Source organism: Prionailurus bengalensis, chromosome C1, assembly GCF_016509475.1.
Source record: "Prionailurus bengalensis isolate Pbe53 chromosome C1, Fcat_Pben_1.1_paternal_pri, whole genome shotgun sequence".
Taxonomy (NCBI): Eukaryota; Metazoa; Chordata; class Mammalia; order Carnivora; family Felidae; genus Prionailurus; species Prionailurus bengalensis.
Genome location: NC_057345.1, coordinates 5,511,130 through 5,532,402, shown reverse-complemented (window position 1 = coordinate 5,532,402; position 21,273 = coordinate 5,511,130). Strand labels below are relative to the sequence as shown.

The 21,273-nt window shown below is 51.3% G+C and overlaps 1 protein-coding gene across 3 annotated transcripts; it reads right to left on the bottom strand.

Moving 5' to 3' along the window:
* Positions 1–1,825: 1,825 nt before the first annotated feature.
* PARK7 (Parkinsonism associated deglycase) lies at positions 1,826–20,243 on the bottom strand. Of its 3 annotated transcripts, none has more exons than XM_043573698.1 (7): positions 19,977–20,243; positions 18,567–18,679; positions 16,612–16,713; positions 14,440–14,499; positions 13,477–13,546; positions 9,877–9,963; positions 1,826–2,437 (listed from the first exon to the last, which is right to left on the bottom strand). In XM_043573698.1, exons 2-7 carry the CDS (start codon positions 18,654–18,656, stop codon positions 2,277–2,279), a joined length of 570 nt encoding a protein of 189 aa, XP_043429633.1. In that variant the 5' UTR covers positions 18,657–18,679; positions 19,977–20,243; the 3' UTR covers positions 1,826–2,276. The 3 variants fall into 3 exon arrangements, with proteins under 3 accessions (XP_043429633.1, XP_043429632.1, XP_043429631.1); XM_043573697.1 differs by lacking the exon at positions 19,977–20,243 and adding an exon at positions 19,577–19,712; XM_043573696.1 differs by lacking the exon at positions 19,977–20,243 and adding an exon at positions 19,583–19,712.
* Between the last annotated feature and the right edge of the window lie 1,030 nt (positions 20,244–21,273).

Sequence of the window (21,273 nt, the reverse complement as noted above, 5' to 3'; positions counted from 1 at the left end):
AGCAGGTGTGCTCAGCACAGAGCAGCAGCTAGAGAGGGTGGAGGCTTCACCTGCTATCACTGTGCCTAAAGCCATAATTCTTGACCAAGCCAGGAAAGGCCCGAGCCTTAGATAAGGCGCCCTCGGTCCCTGCCCCAAACCCTGTCCGGAAAAACCCTTCGCTACAACACCTGAGCTCTGATAAAGGCTCCCCGTAGAAGTGCTCTTTTCATCGTCGGCCATTCTAGAACCACCTTTTCTGGCTGCCCTGAGGGCAAAAAATGCAAAAAAAAAAAAAGTTTCCCTTCCTTTAGATCCCTCCAAAATTCCAGGGAGTTTATTCGGAGCTAGGGGCTGGCTGGTAAAACCCCCGTAACTTGGGAGAGTTTACAACTGCTCACTAGTAACATTTTCAGGTCGGTAATTTGGGACTTTCAAAGTACCAGGTCTCTGGGTTTTCTTTCCTTAGTCAAAGTGTATCTTCTAGACCTGTCAGCTTCGTCCAGCTCATCTCTAAATCCACCCCACTCAACCCCAATCGCTCTCTCTGGCTCCCCACACAGAATCTCCATTTGACCTTGTGTTCAAGATGGGACAATTGTCCCAGAGGCCCCACTGCCTCCCCCTCCTGTGCCTGGAGCTTCCCATCCAGGGCCTGCAGCAGGCCTTCTCAGCAGGGCCTTTGAGCCAAGTAGGGTTGGGTCCCTCCTCCACGGCTCAGAGTCAGTTCCAGGCCTTGCCTCCCCAGCCTCACCTCCGAGTTCCCCCTCAACTGGCCCTCTTGCTGTCCCTCCACACCCCACACTCCTCCTGCCTCAGGCCCTTTGCATGTCTGGCTTCTCCTTCCTCAAATGCTAACAGACTTGCCTCGTGCACACCCAAGACTCCACATTTTCTGAGGTCCCCTTCCAGAGAGGACTTCTCTAACACGGCTGCAGAAAAAAACCCCATCGCTGCCTCCTTACCCCACTTTTCTTCTCAGAACACAAAGTCTCTCCTGCTGCTGTCTCTCCCCTAGCCGTCTCTTTACAGCTTCATCGTTTCCCAAAATGTAGTTACATATCTGCATTCAAAAAATGATCTGCCTTGCCTCCTAGCCCAGGGGTCAGCAAGCTGCAGCCCGAGGGCCAAATCGCCACCGCTCCCTGGATTCATGAGTTTTGTTGGACACAACCATCATCCCTGCCTCATGTGTGTCTTTTGTCTGTTTTGGTGCTACAAGGCCAGCTGGGTAACCGCGACGAGGCTTTGTGACCCACGTTTAACATGGCTACCAGCTGGCCTTTCCAGAGAGTTTGCTGACAGCTGTTGTTCGCCAGAGGACGGAGAGGGGGAAAGGAACAGGAGGAAGAAAAGGTACCGCGCGATGAGGCGGTCTGCCTCGGCGCTGGCTCTACGTCAGTTGTGCGGAGCAGCTCAGCTCCCTGTGCAGAAGCCCGAACTCCGTTCCGCCCCTCGGCCGGGCAGTACGCGCCGGTCACGGGGAGACAGAGAAGCCAGGGGAACCTGCTGGGTCCTGGGAACAACCCAGGAGTCGCTCTGGCTCAGCTACAGATGGATCTGCCTTCCTGGGCGGGCTCTCCTCGGGGACAGGGTGGCTGCCGGTGGCTCCAGGCGCCCTGCCCGTCCTCCTGACCACTCGGCGGAGAGAACGCCGCCAGCAGGCTCGGCCGAGGCCCCGGGGTGGAGCCGCGCTGGCTGGTGGGGCCGGGGCCCCTGGTGCCGGTCACCAGAGGAAGGGAAAACGGAGGCCGGGCCAGCCTCGGGAGGTTTTCACTTCCGCCTGAAGACTCCTCCTGCGACGTCAAAAGGAACTGGTCTACAAAAATTCACCATTACAGCCAACTTGGTTGGTATTTTTTAATAGCACGTTAATGATACGCAATTAACAAATGAGAGAACATCACAGCCTCTTAATTCCTTGCTTTTATGCCTTTCCTTCTTCTGCGACAAATGTGTTCACTATTCGTTCACCTCAGCAGCCGTATCAACAGCTAACAGCTGCAAGTGAGGCTGATCATGAACTTGATTTCACAAACAAAAAAGGGAAACCAGAGATAAATGAAAACCATCAGGAGCTCGCTAAATGCCATCTACGGTGCAATCCAGGTTCAGGACCGTCGGGGGGGACACGAGGCAGGCGGGGAAGGCCCGTGCGGCTGCCGCCACCGGCCCACACCGCTGGGGGCAGTGACCACGATCCTCCGCACGGGGACGGCTCCTTTCGCTTAAAGTGAACACGGGGACAATGACTGCGGACGGCCCGTTTCTCTAACTCCTCCCCGAAGGTTTCCGCTCTAATCCTTAAGCACGAGCGGGGCCTTCACTTGGTCAGCCACGTCCTTCCCGCTCAGCGCTTCAACAATCGCAAGAGCAAACTCGAAGCTGGTTCCAGGCCCGCGGCTCGTGAGGATCAGGCCGTCCTTCTCCACGCGGTTCTCGGAGTAGCTGTAATGACCTTCGGAGGAAGAACGAGAGGGTTACGTCCGAACGGGCTCCGCTGGGAACACTATCACTCCGCCCTGCAATGCAAATCCCCGTTACCGCACAAGATGGGTCCCACAGACATTTCCAAAAACCCCAAAACCAAACCCCACGACAAGGGCAGCTGGACGAGGCGGCGGCGGCCCGGCCCCGCCCCGCGCGGAGATGCTACGGCGGCGTGTGCAGCGGAGGGAGAGGAACTGACGGCCGCGGCGGAATGACACGAACACACGGAGGTCAAGCGCGGTTGCAGAAGACCTTGTAAGTGGGCAGGGCAGCGGGAGGGAGGCCGAGCGTTCACATTTCTGTCACCAACCAACGCTCAAGGGTCCGCCCTGTGCACTGAAGGGGAAGCAGAAGGGGCCCCCCGAAACGTGCCGCTTCGGTACAGCGACTACTCTGGGCTGAAGGCACCGGACAAACGGCAACTGCAGGAAGAGGCTTTCTCTGAGCCCCCCTCGCCCCCGCCCTGCCTGAAGACAGGTCCTAAGGGACTCGGCCGTCGTGTCCCTTCCGGGAGACCATCAGCCGGGGAGGAGGGGCTCTCGTCCCAGGAGAGAGGAGACCAGAAGTGGACACCAGACAGACCCTGTCACAAACCATCCCACCTCCCATCTCGTCTCCCAAGGGCCCCTTCATCTTTCCTGAAAATCATTCCGGTCTCCTGAAAGGCCTAGGTCCCTGCTCCCCCTTCCCTACACACAGACTCCTGTCACACGGACTCCCTGTCACACGGACTGCCTGCATCACGCACAGACTCTATCTCAAAAACAAACTAGCAAAAATAAGGGGCGCCTGGTGGCTCAGTCGGTTGGGCATCCGACTTCGGCTCAGGTCATGATCTCGCGATTCGTGGGTTCGAGCCCCACGTCGGGCTCTGTAGGGACAGCTCGGAGCCTGGAGCCTGCTTCGGATTCTGGGTCTCCCCCTCTCTCTGTCCCTCCCCAGCTCACCCTCTGTCTCTCCCGCTCTAATATAAATAAACATTTAAAAAAACATTAAAAAAAAACAACTAGCAAAAACACCACAGAACACACAGGGAGGAGGAGGTGTGTGGAAGGAGAAACACCACTCGTTTCTCAGGAACCACTTTCCTTCCGTGTCCCCCGGCTGGCTTTTGGGGGGAAAGACAGTAAAACCAGCATATGCTTCTCCTATGTCCAAATTCAGTGGATGACGGGACACCTGGGCACACCACAGCCACAAAGCTGGGAACCTTCAGCGTCAGCTCGCCAAGGCCTCCCCTTCCACACACATGGTCACCAAACCCTCCTAATGCACGGGCCACCCGGCCCTAAGTCCTCGGGAGCAGACGCGCCCTCACGACCCGGCCCCCCAGCTCCCACTGCCCAGAAAGCTCTCCCCTCCTCCAGCGCCCCTCAGAGGCGGCATCTGTGACCGCTCCCCGGATCAGGCCCCTGGATCGCACCACCGGGGCGGGGCCCCCGGCACTGACAGGACGTGAAAATAGTGTGTCTCCTGCTTTACCGCCTGCCCTTTAAAAGGCCGGGCCCTCAGCCACCCCACGTGGCCTAGGACACTAACGGACCCACGGAGGTGCCCCCAAGCATCAGGTGAACGAATGAACATCCCTCGTGGCCTCCTCTCTGCATCTGCGGCCTTCACGCAGGATCTCCGTGTTCCGGCCCTGCCTTCCACCTGTCCTTCCCTCCACTCTCTGCTCAGCGCCACAAAAAAGGTCACCTTTCCAAAGTGCACGTCAGAGCTTATCCAGTTCTGCTCCCAGGAGAGGCCTTTGCCTACTTTCTCCAGCACCTAAAGGCGACTCTGTTCCACATCCCGGCAGGCACGCCCTCTGGGTCTGGCCTGCACAAAGACTGGACCAGAAGGAACCAAAGGGGAGACCGCAAAGAACTTGCCATCCAGGCGGGAGCTCATGGTGACCTGGGTGGGGCCAGGGGTGACAGGGAAATGAAGGTGTGAGAAATCACGTAGAAAACAAAATGCCCACAACTCCGAGCAGGACTGAACACGGGGAGGTGGTGAAGAGAACTCCCAGCTGTCTGTCCTACAACGGGGTGGATGGTGGCACCACACCGAGACCAAGGACACAAAGAACAGACTGAGGGGAGGGGCCGAAGCCCACAAGGTCCCCTGTCGCGCCGCCGGCCCTGAGACTAGTCTCCCCCTCCTGCCAGATTCAGTGCCCGCGCCACCGGGCTCTCCCATCAGATGGCTTGGGCTTGTTCCTTTTTCTGTTCTCAGAGCCACGGAGGAGCCCAGGAAATGCCTGTTCGAGGTCTACAGACAGAAAATGGTCTCCTGATCTAATGAGCCCCCTTACAGCAGAAGGGATCTGCTTCTGCCGTATTCACGAGCCTTAGAAACCACGCGATGATGTTCACGTCCTTTCCAAGTGGTGGAGACCTTCGGCAGATTAGGTCTTCCTGTCCTCGTTACAGATCCAGTCACCCAAGGGACGCCCGGGCGGCTCGGTCAGTTGAACATCTGACTTTGGCTCAGGTTATGACCTCACCGTTCGTGCCGACCGGGCAGAGCCTGCTTCGGATCCTCTGTCCCCCTCCATCTCTGTCCCTCCCTTGCTTGCCCTCTCTTTCGAAATTAAACAAACATTAAAAACAAAAATCGAGTCACCCACTGAAATAACGAAATACCGCACACGAACATCTTCCTAGTGGTCAGCCAGTTAAGCATCGGACTCCGGCTCAGATCATGATCTCCTGGCCTGTGGGTTCGAGCCCCGCCTCAGGCTCTAGGCTGACAGCGCGGAGCCGGTTTTGGATCCTGTGTCTCCCTCCCTGCCCCTCCCCTGCTCTCTCTCTCTCTCAAAAATGAACAGACACTGAAAGACAAATTTCCTAGTTACCCTGCCGCAGAGGAAGAGCATCTCTGGGTTGACGTCCAACCTCATTTCCTGACGGCTGAACCAGGCCGAGACATCTTCAGATGCCCAACCAGGAAACCCACTGGGTCTCGTCTTCCAGGGCGGCGAGATGCACGGCCTGGACTGGGGCTGGGTGAGGCCATTTCTGAACGGCTCGCTGAACGCTCTCTTCGTGGGTCAAGTATTACAACCACGGCTTGCACCAGTTACAGACAGTTCAAGGTTCCAGGACTCTTTTCACAATTCCAGCCCGAAGAGCAGGTCTACGCTCGCCGGCCACCTCCACCTGGCGGCGACGCCGGACAAGGACACCGCGCGCCCAGGGCTGCGAGGCAGGTGGGCACGCCTCAGCCGACTTGGATTCACGAACTCCGCAAATCCACACCCCACAGTCCACTGGCACAAAGCATTAGTTGCCGACTTCTTTTTAATTTTAACCAAACGCTCCAGAGCCAGGAAGGAAGGCTCTTCAGAGCAGCAGCAGCCAAGGGAGCCTAGACACGAGGGGTCGGCACCTAATGGCTGCTTTTTATTGGTTAGTGGCTCCTCAAGAGAGTAGTTGCTGGAGAGACCCGAAGTCCCCGAGAGCCCGAGACATTCACCATCTTGCCCGTTAAGAAAAGTCACCGACCTCTGGGGATGGCAGCCCTGGGTTCCAATTGCAGGTCTGCCATTTAGTAGCTGTCCCATCTCGCTGAGCCTCGCCTTTCTCTTCTGTAAAATGGGGCTGCCACGGGAGTCCGATCAAGTGGAAGGCCCGGACAGAGCGGTGGTGTTACTCAGCAGGCAGCAGCCGGGGGAGGACGGCCGTTCACCGCCGCGTTCCCAGCGCTCGGCCCGGAGCCAGGACCGACCGGCCCTCCGCCCCCTGCGCGGGTTCGCGCCAGGCCACGTTCTGGGTGCGTCACACACACCGACTCACGGGGCCTGTCAACGACCCTGTGAGGCGAGGGCTACTGATATCCTAAGGTGTCCGGATGGAACCCGGGGCCGGGAGGGGGAAGGAGCCCGCCCACGGCCGGCCCCACACTGCCTGGCCCAGGGGCACAGCCCTTCACTGCTCACCTTCGTGACGGGGGGCTTCGGGTGCTTTCGAGAACAGACATATAGGAAGCGAAAAGACTATTAAAGTAACAATTTCTTCATTTAAAAACTGAGACACGGGAGGACTGCACCCTTCAGACCGGATTGCTTATGTGAGTAAAAGTTTCACGCCGCTCTGCCAGGTACATGAGGAGGACCAGGGCCCCCAGGAGTGATTACGGCCTCGCTCCTCAGGCGCCCTGCGAGGGCAGATACTCAACCGGTCTTTCCCCACAGGAGGACTCACCGGCTGAACCCAGCACCTCGTAACTTAACGTGCGCGGGAGCCACACCGGGACAGAGGTGGGGCCGAGCTCCGGCCCGACTCCGGGCAAGTGGCCCGGCCTCCGGGAGCCGGTGTCCTCTTCCGGGAAGCCAACAGCTGCCTCGCTGGGCACCGGGGCCCGGGCGGCTCCGTGGAGATCACGCCCGCGAGTGCACCTGACCAGCACCGAGAGTTAACGATCTAAGCTCCCCTGTTCCCAACCCACCTCCGTGTTCTTGAGGCAGGAAAACAGACACAACAGATCCACATTCGGATAAAGGAGGAACGTGGCCGACTGGACGCGTTCCCCCCCCCCCCCCCCAACATGTCGTAACCACTAAAGGAAGGCTGATTCCGATCTTTCCGACTCTCTAAAACCCGTCCGTTAGCCCACGTTAGAAACGCCCGGCAGCCAGAGCCCTCTGTAAAAAAACCCCACTTTTCACACAGATGGTTTTATTGACAACTGAGGATCTAGCAGCTCCAAACAAGTGATAGGTATTTAAGACAATACTACCTTGGATCATGTTTGAAAATATTCTGAACATCCAACACCAAGAGCAAACCCTGACGTAAATGACGGATCTGAGGTGGTGACGCCGTGTCCGTGCAGATTCATCGACTGTGACAAAGGTACCCCTCTGGTGAGGGAGAGGAAGGCGAGGGAGACCGCGTGTGCGGGCAGGGCGTGCGGGAGGCCTGCACTTTCGGCCCCATTTTGCGGCGAGCCTAACACTGCTCTGGAAAGCAGCACCTCGGGGCGCCTGGGTGGCTCAGTTGGTTGAGCGTCCAACTCTTGGTTTCGGCTCAGGTCATGATCTCATGGTTCATGGGTTCGAGCCCCACGTCAGGCTCTGTGCTGACAGCATGGAGCCTGCCTGGGATTCTGTCTCCCTCTCTCTGCCCCTCCCCTGCTCTCTCTCTCTCTCTCTCTCTCAAAAATAAATAAACAAACATGAAAGTGTTTGTAAAAAAAAAAAAAAAAAAGCAGCACCTCTTCGTTAAAGACAAAGCAACAGGGGCACCTGAGTGGCTCAGTCGGTTGAGCAACTTCAGCTCGGGTCAGGATCTCACGGCTCATGAGTTCGAGCCCCACATCGGACTCTGGGCCGACGGCTCGGAGCCCGGAGCGGGCCTCGGATTCTGCGTCTCTCTCTGTCTGCCCCTCCGCTACTTGCGCTCTGTCTCTCGCGTTGTCTCAAAAATAAACATTGAAAAAAAAAAAGACAAAGCAACACCGTGCAAATGCGCCACCCGGCCCGGCCGTGAGAAGATGACGAAGAGATGTTACCCGCCTACTTTGTGTGAGGTCAGAATGAGCCTCGAGTGGGGCTGAGACCGGGGACAAAATCTGCCGCCGCCTGTTTCCCGATCAGCTGCCGCCATTGTCGTTTCCTCTTCCGGCCCATTTGCCGGTGTTTGGCTGGTGATGTTTCACACACGGCCAGCCTCCCGGTTTCCTTGCTGGCTCCATGCCAGCCGAACCACTTCTGGCTTCTAACTGGAAATTTCAGACGCTCTTGCAATCATCCACAACAGCGTGAAGTTTTCTGTCTCTCTGCAAGTGCCAGAGTCTCTGTCTCTCTGGTGCATGCACTCCAGGGACAGATGGCAGAGGGAGAAGCCACCTGTCTGGCAAAAGACACTACGTGGCTGGTGTTCCGAGTGTCACACTGAGAAGCCGTGGCTGTTACTGAGGGAGCGTCGTCACACAGTTGTACGTTTACGTGGCTGGTTACACTGCGCTGTCGTAAATTGCACGTTGCCTTCTGGTTTTAAATTCGACGTGTGTGTCCTGTGTCTGTAAGCTGTTCCCTCCCGGAGGACAGAGACCATGGCAGGCTCTGCACTGTGAGCGCAGAGACCGATCCGGGCCTCGAACTCCTGAACCGTGAGCTCAGAACCCGAGTTGAGATCAAGAGTCCTACATTGAACAGACTGAGCCACCCAGGCGCCCCAATGGCGTGCTGCTTTTACAGCCTCTGAGTAAGTAACCCGTCACGCAAAGAATTAAAGAAATACCTGATAGATTACTCTCCTGCCCCCAGAAAAGGATACAATCTTAGGTTTAAAAAGCAAGCTGCAGGGGTGCCTGGGGGGCTCAGTCAGTTGAGCATCCAACTTTTGATCTCTGTTCAGGTTGTGATCCCAGGGTCGTGGGAACGAACCAGTGTCAGGCCCCGTGCTGGGAGTGGAGCCTGCTTAAGATTCTCTCTCCCCCGCTCTGCCGCTTCCCCGTTTGCACTCTCTTTCTCTCTCTCTCAAAAAAAAAAAAAAAAAAAAAAAAGTTGCAGAGCAATACATTTAACAGACTTCATTTGAATAAAATTATTAAATTATAAAGGATAATGAGCGTATGTGGAGAAAATTCTAGAGTTACACAAGAAACTTTCTAACAGAAATTACCTCTGAAAAGCAGAAAGGGGGTGAGGAAGAAAGAGAAAACGCAAATTTATGTTTTTACTTCACCCCCTTTTGCACTGGTTGCACTTTTTACCATGAATAGAACTTGTTTTCATAAAAATAAATGAAACTTAACAGTCTAGCTGGTATTTATGAAAGAAACATGTCACCTAAGGAACAGACCTGCCACCCAGGGAGAGAGCAACATTCACTTTACTTTGGACTGTGGGCAAAAGGGCATCTTCTGAAATTGCTGTCGAGGTTTGAAGTTTACCCTCAAGTGTCTGGCAAGGTGGTAAAAACCCGAGTCAGCCTGGCATTTCATAACCACGCCCATCCAGGACGACCGGGGCTCCGGCTGGCTCTGCCCTTGCGCCCCGTCAGGGCGCACACACGGGCACACGCACCACCTCCCCCCACCGCTCGCTCCCTCTCCGGCTGCGACACCGGCGAAGCAGGTGAGGAACACGCCATGCCTCGACCCGCGGAGAGTCCCTCTGCGTAAGGCGACCAGGCGGGACACAAAGCTGAATCACAGCTTTCTGAGAAGCTCTTTCCGTACATGAAAACAGAAGCACATGGGGTGCCTGGGCGGCTCGGCAGGTTAAGCGTCTGACTCTTGGTTTCGGCTCAGGCCATGGGTTCGAGCCCCGTGTCGGGCTCCGCACTGCTGGTGTGGCGCCTGTCGGGATTCTGTCTCTCCCTCTCTCCCTGCCCCTCTACCACTCACTCTACCTCTCTCAAGAAAAACTTTAAAAGGATGCTTTAAATACATAAAATATAAGCATATACTTACTCCCATTCATCATTTTGTCTTTAGCAAGCGGGTGTGTCGTAACTTTGCTTCCAAAACCTATTTCATGAGCCAAGAGAGCCGTAGGACCTAAGAAGAAGATTAATAAAAAGACTTAATTAAGTGTGGATATAAAAAAACTAACGGTTTAAAAATCGCAACGGAAGAATTTTTCAAAACCAGGAGGCTCTCACCTAACATATCCTGATGATTCTGAAATTAAACACCTTTTAGTATGAGAGGCACGGTTTGTTTCTAATAAACCATCTGCTGAGCACATCTGGCAGAAGTGTACAAACTCAAAATCCTTCACCAGCCATCTCACCAAATGATACGGAGCAGCGTCAGATGAACAGTGTGTGGTCCCTCAAGGAACTGCAGGCAAGCCTGCCGGGGATTCCCGGAGGGGAGACCGCCAAGGCCTTACTCTCAGCAAATGGAAGATTTAGTCACACACTAAAGGCAGCTGGCACTCTCCAAACTTCTGGACTTGACTGCTACTTCACAGACTCATTTTGGTTTTCTACTTAAAAATGAGCACTCACTCATCCGTCTATCCATCCGTACATCCCAGGTGACTAGGACACCGTCCATCCCTGAAGAAGATACACCTGTGAAATGCCCAGAAATCTGGAGACATAAAGGCACCAGCGTTTCTTTATTAATAACCACTAAAGACCATGCACAGATGTCTGCTTCTGATCCTCTAAAATATCCAGTTGCTAACAGGAGATTTTGATCCAAATGTATTCACTGAAAATGGTCAATTTCATGGAGAATCACAACCATATTTTGTATGTAATGTTTCTCAGATAAGAACTACAACAAAGACATTTTATGACTCTGTCATGTTACCTTGAAAGTTATAAAAAAAAAAAATTCTACCTTTTTTCTCTAAGCCTCACGTCACACCTAGAAAAACACGCTTCAGAACAGCAATGCGACCCTCAAAACAGGTCAGGATGCAACGCCGTGGCTGGGACCTGAGGACAGAGCCCCTACGCTTCAGCTTCAGCTTCAGCCACCCCGCCCACCTGCTCTGACCTTTCATTTTTCAACCCAGTTCCAAGGAAAAGGGAGCTACAGACTACACCTGCCGGCTAGATCACAGCAGCTGCACACAGGAAGATCAACAAATACTGCTTAATTACATAAGCTTTCCACCTGACAGGCCAATCCCGATTTATATCTCCTAAATCAAAGTCCTCAGATAGATCTGATGTCCCTCTCATCTTATTTTTACCCTATGTACGAGACAGCTATGTATGGTGGCAAATTTTAAGTCTGTAAAGACTGAATAATTACCACTCAATATTTATGTGAATGGACTCATCAGTTTCCCTTAATTCTTACACTGTAAGATGTTAAGAAGTAAGTAACTACCTACATGATCTTGTATTTTATGAAAGCAAACCTCCAGAGGTGACCGTACAGTGAGGAGAACAATCGCTCGTACGTAAGTTAGAAATTTTTAGGCTGTTCCCTTCAGTTGATGAAACTGCTGCCTACGGTAATGTGAATAAATTTACGTTTCGGCCAAACGTAGGACTTTAGTGATGGCTTATTCACCCTGATAAGCCCATGATTTCTGCTTTCTGGAGCTTAAGAATCCTATTTGGAGAATTCGAGAAGAAATATTTAACTCCCATTACTTGAGATTCTGGCAGATGAAAATATCGCTGCGTGTATGCGGGGATCCGGCTCTGAGCCAGAGCCGAGAGCAGAGGGCACCGCAGCGGGAGCCCCTGGGCAGCCAAGACACGACGGCCAACAGCGCCACCGTGTGGTGACTCACGCAGACAACACCTCGGTCACCCCAGCTCCTCCAAGCCCTTGCAGGTTGTACCTAGACCCAGTCTTCAGGCTCCTTTCCCTCCAGACCCAGAGCGAATCTCATTTTACTTTCTTATCCAGATGGTCTGCCCTCCAGTTTCTGTCTCAAGCGCTCAATACTCGGGGCTAAGCCAACCGTCTTTCAGTTCAGTAAGCAGCCCCCGCTTCCTAACTGCGACACTGAAGAACCACCTTGTTTTTCTCCACACTTCCTACTTTCTGCAGCACCAGAAGGCCAGGCAGTACAGGATATTCAACGATACAAACACCGTATTAGAGCGCTGTTTATGTCAACAGCGATTTAAATGATTCTAAAGTCTAAGCTCCTTAGCACGGCATTCGAGCTACAAAACAGTGAACACAAAACAGTGAACCAGATATGGCCAATCATCCAGCCACCTCAGTGATACAAAAGGAGAAACCCACGTGTGGCTTTTCCTTTCAGCCGACTCATAAGGGAACAAATCCAGACCAAACCCTTCCTTAGGTTACAGAACCTAAGAACGAGGCCGTGGCCAGGGGCTGAGAGTGACTGGACCAAGTCCCCGTACATCGAAGAGGACCTGGGACCCCCACCCAGAGAGAGGCACCTGTGCGGGCGGTAGGGACCGCAGGGTCCTCCAGCGAGGACAGACCTGGGCCCCCAGGGCAGGTCAAGGGGCTGGTGCTGACTGGAACCCAAGGACAGGGCCTGCCAGAGCGGTCACCTCTGTGGTCCCTCCCAGGCTCCAATGCAGGGGTCCTCGAACATCCGGGTCTTTAGGAACCCCCCTGAGCTTTTACGTGAGTTACATCTACCTGTAAGTGCCGCGTTAGAAGTCGGAAATTACAACTGGGACATTTTTACGACACAAGAATGCGGGAGCACGTGTGCCACACCCCAATGGTGGCACCATCACACTCTCCATAAGGAAAAGGACAAATGACATCAGTATCTGCTTTCACCTTATGACGCCTTTGAAAGAGCTCTGAGAACGTCTGCTGTAACGCAAAGTCCCCAGGGTCCCCGACTTATAACTTCTTTAACAGATCCACTGTACTGAACAAAACACTGTGTCATCTTATCAAACCATCCATCTAGTCATTGATTTACTTGCTCTTTTGACAAATGTCCCAGAAAGACCTATAACAAAGAATTGCACTCTGGAAAGATGCAAGATGGCGGGACATCATGATACCGGAGCATCAAGAACGGATTTCACGGTGGTTCCAGAAAAGAAAGTATTACTGACTTCCAAAGATGTGGGGACATCCAGGAAGCACGAACAACCTTCTTCTTCTAACTTACGTGACAGACAGTACAGTGCCCGAAACCCAACATTCCACACTGAGGACCAGGCGGAAAGCACCCGAGGCCTCGGAACCCGCGGGGCAGGCACAGGACAGAGCTGTTACGTTCACGTCTGACCGATTCTTGCTGACTGGTGCTGGCAGACCTAGTTTCTGGCATAGAGATTTGCTGTAACAAGCTGTTTACTGAATTCCAGAGGGCGTTATTTTCCTCAGAGGTCAACCAAAGACGGAAAACATGTAGTTTCACAGAACGCAGACCAAAAAGCACAGAGAAGCAGAAAAGAGAGCTGTACTCATTTCTGAAATGACACTGAGTTCATGCCGCCCAAACTAAATATGCCCATGCAGATGCCCTGCACGCTCTGTGAAGGGAAAGAAGTATCTGGAACAAAATCTCACAATTAAAGGCTACCCCGTCACGTATTTTTGGGAGAAATCCAACAACACATTTTAACACAGGATGGTTCCGCACGTTACCTGCACAGATAGCGGCAATAAGGCCCTTCCTTTTTTCTTGTTCCTTCAGTATCTCTTTCACGGCAGCAGACTATTCAAAGAAAACCCAAACACATCAAGTTATCGTTAAGCCACAGCCAATGGCCGGCTGGAAGCTGGGAGAGAATCTGCTTTTAGTTTAAAATGCAAGATCTTCCATCTATTTTCTAATAGTATTTCTAAATCATTAATAGAAAAATTCTCAAATTCATAGTTTCTACATTCTTAAACCTAATCAAGGTGTTTGTTACAGGAGAAGGGCATTCTTTTCTTAAAGGTGTTTAAAGATGAGAAAAGCAATTCCCCTTGGGCACGCCGACCCCTGCCGCTTTGTGCTCCGCGGAGAAAGCAGAAGGGGGGCGGGGACACGTGGTGTCTGGAGCGTTTTCAGAAGGCAGAGCCAGGAACAGGGCCCAGCAGAGTCCCAATCGTCTGATTCCACCTGCCTTGCGCGCTGCTGTCTCTTGCCCCTCCCTCCCCTCTCTCTTCCCACAGGTGGACTCGACGAAGACTTCGATGAAAAAGCAGGGGCCTCTTCCGATGCCATTTTCTCGCAAGCTGGCATTTCCAGCCTCTGCAGCCCCCCCCCCCCCCCCCGCAGCCCTAGTGTTGAGCAGACAGCCAGTCTCTTATCTTTCTATGCCTAAACCTTCATAAGACACAAGAGTAGGTTCATTTTTCTACTGTGGGGGAGGAAAAAAGAAGTCTTACATTCGGACTGTATTCACAGAATCTATTCCCAAATTAAGCGTTCCACCAATTCTGCTTACTCACTCATACAGTAAATGTCATTAGGGATGTTTTTCCTAAATAAGCTACAACACCATTTTGTTCACTTCACCTGTTTCTAGTTTACTCCCAGCCTCCTTCCTGAAATATTTTAGTAACAACAAGACCAACAGAACACGGGCAGATGCTGAAGTACTTCCTTTACACGGTTTTTACCTCAGATAAATTCTGTGCACCCAGGTTACCTCCCGGCAGAACCACTACGTCGTAAGGTCCCTGCAGTTTAAAAACAAAACAGAAAAAGTAAACAAACACTTTTCATCTGAGATGTGCACCAAAGTGATAGTCCGATAATACTTTCACGTTTTAAACGTGGGTCATAGCAAAAAACTGTTCACGGAAGCACAGCTAAACAAATTAAGATATATATCTCTATGATGGGTTGTTGTTGTAACTAGCAAAAAATCTGAATACAGTAACAGGAAAGGATGCCCGTGTTGCAGGATTACAGGGGTAGCATGATCTCATTCTTATAAAAAGGGAGGAAAAAAAGGGGGCGCTTGGCTGGCTCAGTCGGTGGAGCACGAGACTCTGGATCTCGGGGTTGTGATTTCGGGCCCCATATTGAGCGTAGAGCTCACTTAAAAAAAAAAACGCAGATGTGTGTGTATGTCCCTGACACACACGGGGTCTACAGGTACCCACACACGGAAGAGAGCTCAGCTGCTAACGAGATGTGGTGTGGGTTGGTGGGGCGAGGACAATGAGAACGGGGACATTTAACATTTTCACTCTGTAGGTATACACGGTCTACACGCATTATTTTTTCAACGATAATGTGCACAGTAATAAAAATAATTAAAAGAACAATGTCAAATAAAATGCACAGAAAAAGGTTTTTTACCTCTATGAAAAATGGAACTTAGGGGAGAATAATGATACAGTATTTTAGTATCCCAAACACCTAACATCCTACAAATCTGCTGATTCCAAACTTGATTCAATTCATGAAATGGAATTTGATGTAACAATACTTTAAGATGTTAAAAAAATTTTTCAAAAGTTTAGTCATTAGCATTTTAAAAATTTAGTACATACTTAGTGCCACATATACTACTCAGAATTACTCAAGACTATGAACATTCCGTTTTCAAACCAAGCAAAACTACCAACTAAACAAAGTGTGTGAAGTACAGAATTTCTTTCACTCCTTTTAGAATCTGATAAACAGACACAAAAGGTAACCACGGTTCTAAAATACCCAGACACCACAAGATGAAAAAGACCAGAGAAGAGCGAGTGTTTACTTCTACTCGGTCACTCGAAACATGCTATTTAGAATGTTTTCAGCAATTTTTATGTAAATACCAACATTCCTGTACCCCACAATCTGGCACTGAAATAGGTGAATTTATTAGAAAGGAATAAACTTTTCTCTCTGCATCTGAGGCCAGCTGAGCATGGGAATCATGCTCCGGGTTCCTCAGCAGGGCACAAGTGGCCGTCCGTGAGCTGCCTCCACTTTTTTTTCTGCCACATCTATGCCCTGAGAGCACGGAGCTCACACCCCTATCACACTGGCCATTAAGCAATGAACTACACGAAAGGGTGTGCAAAAGCATCTGTGCACATGTGGGTGAGCTTGCGTCTGAGGACAGGGCCCTCAGCTCTTGACAGATTCCCCGGTGTTAGCTGCCACCAAAGGTAACTGTCAACATAAAGTGACGCTATTTAACAACAATTCTTAATGCTCCCTTAATCCCACCACTAATCAACTACGAGCTGTTCCACATAAAATGAATCACGTAACTATGTCTGGGACACTGAAAAAGGAAAGGCAAAAAGGAACTTTTGCATAAAGAATAAGAAATGAGGGGCACCTGGGTGGCTCAGTCGGTTATGCGTCCGACTTCGGCTCAGGTCATGACCTCACCTGCTTCGGATGCTGTGACTCCCTCTCTCTCTGCCCCTCCCCTGCTCACATTCTGTCTCTCTCTCTCTCTCTCTCTCTCTCTCTCTCAAAAGTAAATAAACATTTAAAAAAAAAGAAGAAATGAACAGGAAATGTGGCAGGTGATTCCTTCTATCAGGTACGTTGTAACAGGAGGCTAAGCTGCCTGCGAGGCCAGAAGAATCCTGATGAAAATGTCCCCCCCCCCCCCCCCCCCCCCCAGCCAGCACAGGCAGTAGGGAGCTGCCAGATTCCATGGATACAAAAAAGGGAGAGTCCCTGACTTCCCAGGGCTTATTATAGTGGGGAAGACATCCAAGCAAAGTAACTTTCTTAAAATAAGTCTGTGCTCACAGCCTTAGATGTAGTCAAAAGACATTTCAAGAAACTGACAAAGAAGGCACAGGAAGGAGTAATTCCAGGTATGGAGAACAAACCTCTTTTTTTGCATCTTCCAGACTGGCATCCGGACAAATGAGAACATCTCGGCTACACTGTACCGGGTCTTTCCCAGCCAGACCCGCAACGGTGACTTTAATCTAGGAGAAAGACATCATCACATTTAACACTGAAACATAAATCTAGAGTAACATTTTCACAGCTGCTGTGTTTTAAAATAACTTGGCAGGAAATACTGCGACAAAACCATGCTGCCTTGCAGCCAGTAAGTTAGCTAAATATATTTAATAACCAGGTCTGTCCCGGTTTGCCTGAGACGGTCCTGATTTACAGATGCTGTCCCGGGACCCTGTCTGGTGAGTGTCCTTTCTCCCACAAGTGTCCTTTCTGGTTTGGGCGACAATTACGTGATCATCCTGTTAATAATCCATCTTGCAAAGTTACTGTTGTCATTTAGAGTGTCATGGAATTTTCTGAAGATACAAAGACAAGTTCAAACAATGAAATCCTACTCTAGCTTGCAAAAATGTACAAAGCCGACATAAGCAAGAGCTGGAACTGGCAACATGGGAATTTTCCTAAACTGCTGGTGGGTCCACATGTTGGTACTTTGGGCAGTTGACAAAATCTGGTAAGGCCAACTATGGGCTGTCCTTTGGCCTAGCAATTCCACTCTCAGTCACAAAACCTGGAAAAACTTCCACACATTTGCATAAAGAAACCCGTACGAGAATATTATAGAACTGAAATGGCACAAAACTGGAACAGAGCAGACTGCAGCATATTCGTACAGCATAATACTAAGCAGCAATTTTATTTTTTTTTTTTAATTTTTTTTTTCAACGTTTATTTTTGGGACAGAGAGAGACAGAGCATGAACGGGGGAGGGGCAGAGAGAGAGGGAGACACAGAATCGGAAACAGGCTCCAGGCTCGGAGCCATCAGCCCAGAGCCCGACGCGGGGCTCGAACTCACGGACCGCGAGATCGTGACCTGGCTGAAGTCGGACGCCCAACCGACTGCGCCACCCAGGCGCCCCAGCAGCAATTTTAAACAAACGAAGTGCATCTGTGTGTCTTCACTTATGGGAACCAGAGAAATGAAGGTTAACAGACTCTGGGGCCAGACTGCTAGGGTCTGAGTACTGGCTCTTCTCACTAAGTCTACAATGTCGACACTTCATCTAGTGTCGTTGTGCCTCAGTTTCTTAAGTTGTACAATGAGAATGGCAGTAACTCACAGGGCTGTTGGAAGAGTTAGACAAGTTTATGTTAAGTACTTAGAATGACACCTAGCATCAGTAAATGCTATTTAAGTGCTCACTATGGATGCATATATGCATACACACACACACACACACACACACACACACACACACACAGAGACACGTGCAAAATGCAGCTGCAGTTTAATGCTACTTTGAAGACATGCATGGGAAGGACACACACCAGTGAGGGGACAGAGCTATCTCTGGGGCAAGAAGGGGAATAGTATTGGGGAAATTTACAAAGAGGGCTGTGTAATGCTTTATTTGTTTTAAGCACCTGTTCCTAAAGGGGCACCTGGGTGGCTCAGTCAGCCGACCATCCGACTTTTGATTTCAGCTCAGGTCACGATCTCTCGGTTCATGGGCTCAAGCCCCACACTGGGCTTTGCGCGGATAGCACACGGAGCTTGCTTGGAATTCTCTCTCTCCTCCCTCTCTACCTGCTCACATATGCACGTGCTCTCTCTCTCAAAATAAATAAATAAACAACAAAAAAAAAACTGTTTTAAAGCATCTATTCCTCTGGAAGTGGGTCTAAAAGAAACATGGCAAAATACTAACATGTACTAAACGTGGGCAGTGAATAAACAGGTAATTGTTATTACACAGTCTTCTGTATTTGTGAGTGTTTGAAATATTTTATAAAGTACACTGAATATTATTTTATTCAAAATGACTTCAAAACCCAAAAATTTTGAAAAAGGTAGAAGACATCAGGGGACTTACTCCGGCTCGCCTCATGACATCTACAGGAATGACTGTCTCCATCTCCTCTGCTCCTTTGGCCAGGATGACCAGAGCTCTTTTGGAAGCCATTTTTGCGTTGCACTTTTTAAAGACTTAATTAAAAAAAAAAAAAAAAAGAATTAAAAAAAACTTCCATTGCAACCCTAAAGCAGCCAAAACCTTTAAGCTTAGTAACATTTTTAAGCAGGGTAACTAGGTGCCTCTTAGGGGAAAAGTTCGGAGAGACAAACATTTAAAAAAAAAAAAAAAAAAAAAGGACCTTAGGTTAATATTGGTTTACACAGAATTTCAACGGCTGGATTTCTGAGAGAACACAGTAAGGTTGCTAATACGTGATAGTACCACTTGGATTTCCTTCGACCATATTTTTTAAAAACCCAGTATACAGGAACACACAGGCCTTGCATTTCACACAAAGTAGGGAGATAGTTTTCTTTTTGTTAGCACTATTTCAGAGAAACGACTACACTTAAATTTCACGGGGGAAAGCTGCACATAGTCTTTGGCAATTAGCCGGTGAGATTTTTGGAGGGGATTTTTTTTTAAGTTCCAATAACTGTACGAAAAATTCTGGAAAGTTAACGGTGTTAAATATTTTATCACACTCTTTGATGACGCAGAAAGATGGGAATCCCCCACTACATTCAACCCAACTGGATTCTCTCTCTGCACTTTGCCCTCTCGTTGCAAATGGCAGCTGCTAAGCAAGGGTCTGGATAGTTCTTAGCCTGTTCTTTTTCTGCAGCCTGTTGTCCATGCAAATCAGAAGCTGATAAATGCACTCCCACAAACACAGCACTGGCCAGTTCCAAACTGCCGGACACCCTGCACACAATCCTGGAGGGTCCGAGGTCGCCCCGTGCGCTCCTGGCCGAAGGCCGCCCGTTCCGCAGACGCGGCGGGGCCTCGTCCCTCGGCGCCCCCTTCCGAAGCCCGCGCCGGGATGCCCGCGGCCCCCTCGCCACCCTCAGCGCTCCCCAGACCCCGACCCGAACCTCGACTCTGCCCAATCCCGCGTCGGGGACGACCGAACGGAACCAGAACCGGACTAAACGGGTCGCACGCACACACGTACGCGCGTCGCCAGGGTTCACGCCCTCAGCCCCGCACTGCGCAGACGCGCGCCCCCCGGCTTCACGTCCTGCCCCGCCTCCCCGGTACTGCGCAGACGCCCGCCGCGCAGACTTCACGTCTTCTCCCCCGCCCCCCGCCCGCCTCACAGCCCTATAATGCGCAGGCGCACGACGCCCAGCTTCTTGTTCTGCCCCTCCCTCCCTGCCCCCCGGTGTTGCGCAGACGCCCGCCGCCCAGGTCCCCACTTCCTCCTCAGCTCTGAGCTGCACCGACTCGAGCGGCTCGCTCGCTTACGTCACATCCGGCCGGGCCCACCTTGGACCGCTGCGGGGTACCGCCCGCCTTTCCGAGCCCTGACTCTGCGTCTAGGGGACGTGTTCAGTTGGAGCACCCAACGCGAGGAGAGTCCCGTGGGCTCACGCGTGCTCACGGAATCTCCCCCGCCCCGAGTGGCGCGGTCTGGCCTGCCCTCGGCGCCGCTCGAGTTAACTCGCTTTTCCCCACGGGCCGGAGGCGCCCGGCGGGACCCCTTCGGGAGCTGTGGCGGTTTGCTTTAAACGTGCGTTTTCCTGGAGTGGAGTTGTGCCTTCTCGCTTCTGTGCACTTGGCTTTCCTTTTTTGGAGGGCCTGCCCGTGTCCCCCTCCCCCCGCACCCCCCACCTGTTCCCGACCTCGTCTCCCCAGGGCGGGCTGCAGGTCCTCGGTCTCTGGCGACTCTTAGCATTATTTGCATGCGGTAATTTCACGTGTGCTAGTTTCTCGAAAGTTCTTTTTTTCTAAAGATCCCAGGGTGTGGAGCCCTGCCGAGCACAGTGACCTGACAGTCCCTTTAATGGCATCTGTTTAAGTTACAATCTCAGATTTCGTTTTTACAAACATGAATTGAATACTGACGCTTTTCCCAAAGTTTTTATTTATTTCGAGAGAATCCCAAGGAGGCTCTGCACTATCAGGCAGAGCCTGAGCCTGATGCAGGCCTCGAACTCCTAAAGCATGGGATCATGACCAGAGCCAGAACCAAAAGCCAGATGCTTAACCGACAGAGCCGCCCAGGCGCCCCTGAATGCTGATGGTTTAACCCATTTCAAAAACCAAGTTGATCTGGGGCGCCTGGGTGGCGCAGTCGGTTAAGCGTCCGACTTCAGCCAGGTCACGATCTCGCGGTCCGGGAGTTCGAGCCCCGCGTGGGGCTCTGGGCTGATGGCTCAGACTGAGCCTGGAGCCTGTTCCCGATTCTGTGTCTCCCTCTCTCTCTGCCCCTCGCCCGTTCATGCTCTGTCTCTCTCTGTCCCCAAAATAAATAAACGTTGGAAAAAAAAAAAACAACCAAGTTGATCAAAGTTACATTGAACAGATGGACTCCCAGCCTTGTCCCCATGTGGTTCCATCCCTGCTGCTGCCTACCAGTAACCTTGTATTCGTTTCCTGGCCATCTTTCCAGTGTTTCCTTATGCAAGCATAAGCAAATACACTTTTACTTCTTTCTCATGGAAATGTAGCAGATTATCCACATTGTTGTGTCCTTCACCTCGCACTGCCACCAGCTTATTAAACGAATGTGGTGGAGATTTTTCCTTATCAAAAAGAACTTCCTCTCTTTTTTCCAGATAGT

Excerpts from the sequence above, each read along its gene's own strand:
- PARK7 (XM_043573698.1), bottom strand. The coding sequence starts at position 18,656 with ATGGCTTCCAAAAGAGCTCTGGTCATCCTGGCCAAAGGAGCAGAGGAG. Across the intron at positions 9,964-13,476 it reads TATTGCCGCTATCTGTGCAG|GTCCTACGGCTCTCTTGGCT; the intron begins GTAACGTGCGGA and ends TCTTCTTCTTAG. Across the intron at positions 2,438-9,876 it reads AGACAAAATGATGAATGGGA|GTCATTACAGCTACTCCGAG; the intron begins GTAAGTATATGC and ends CTTCCTCCGAAG.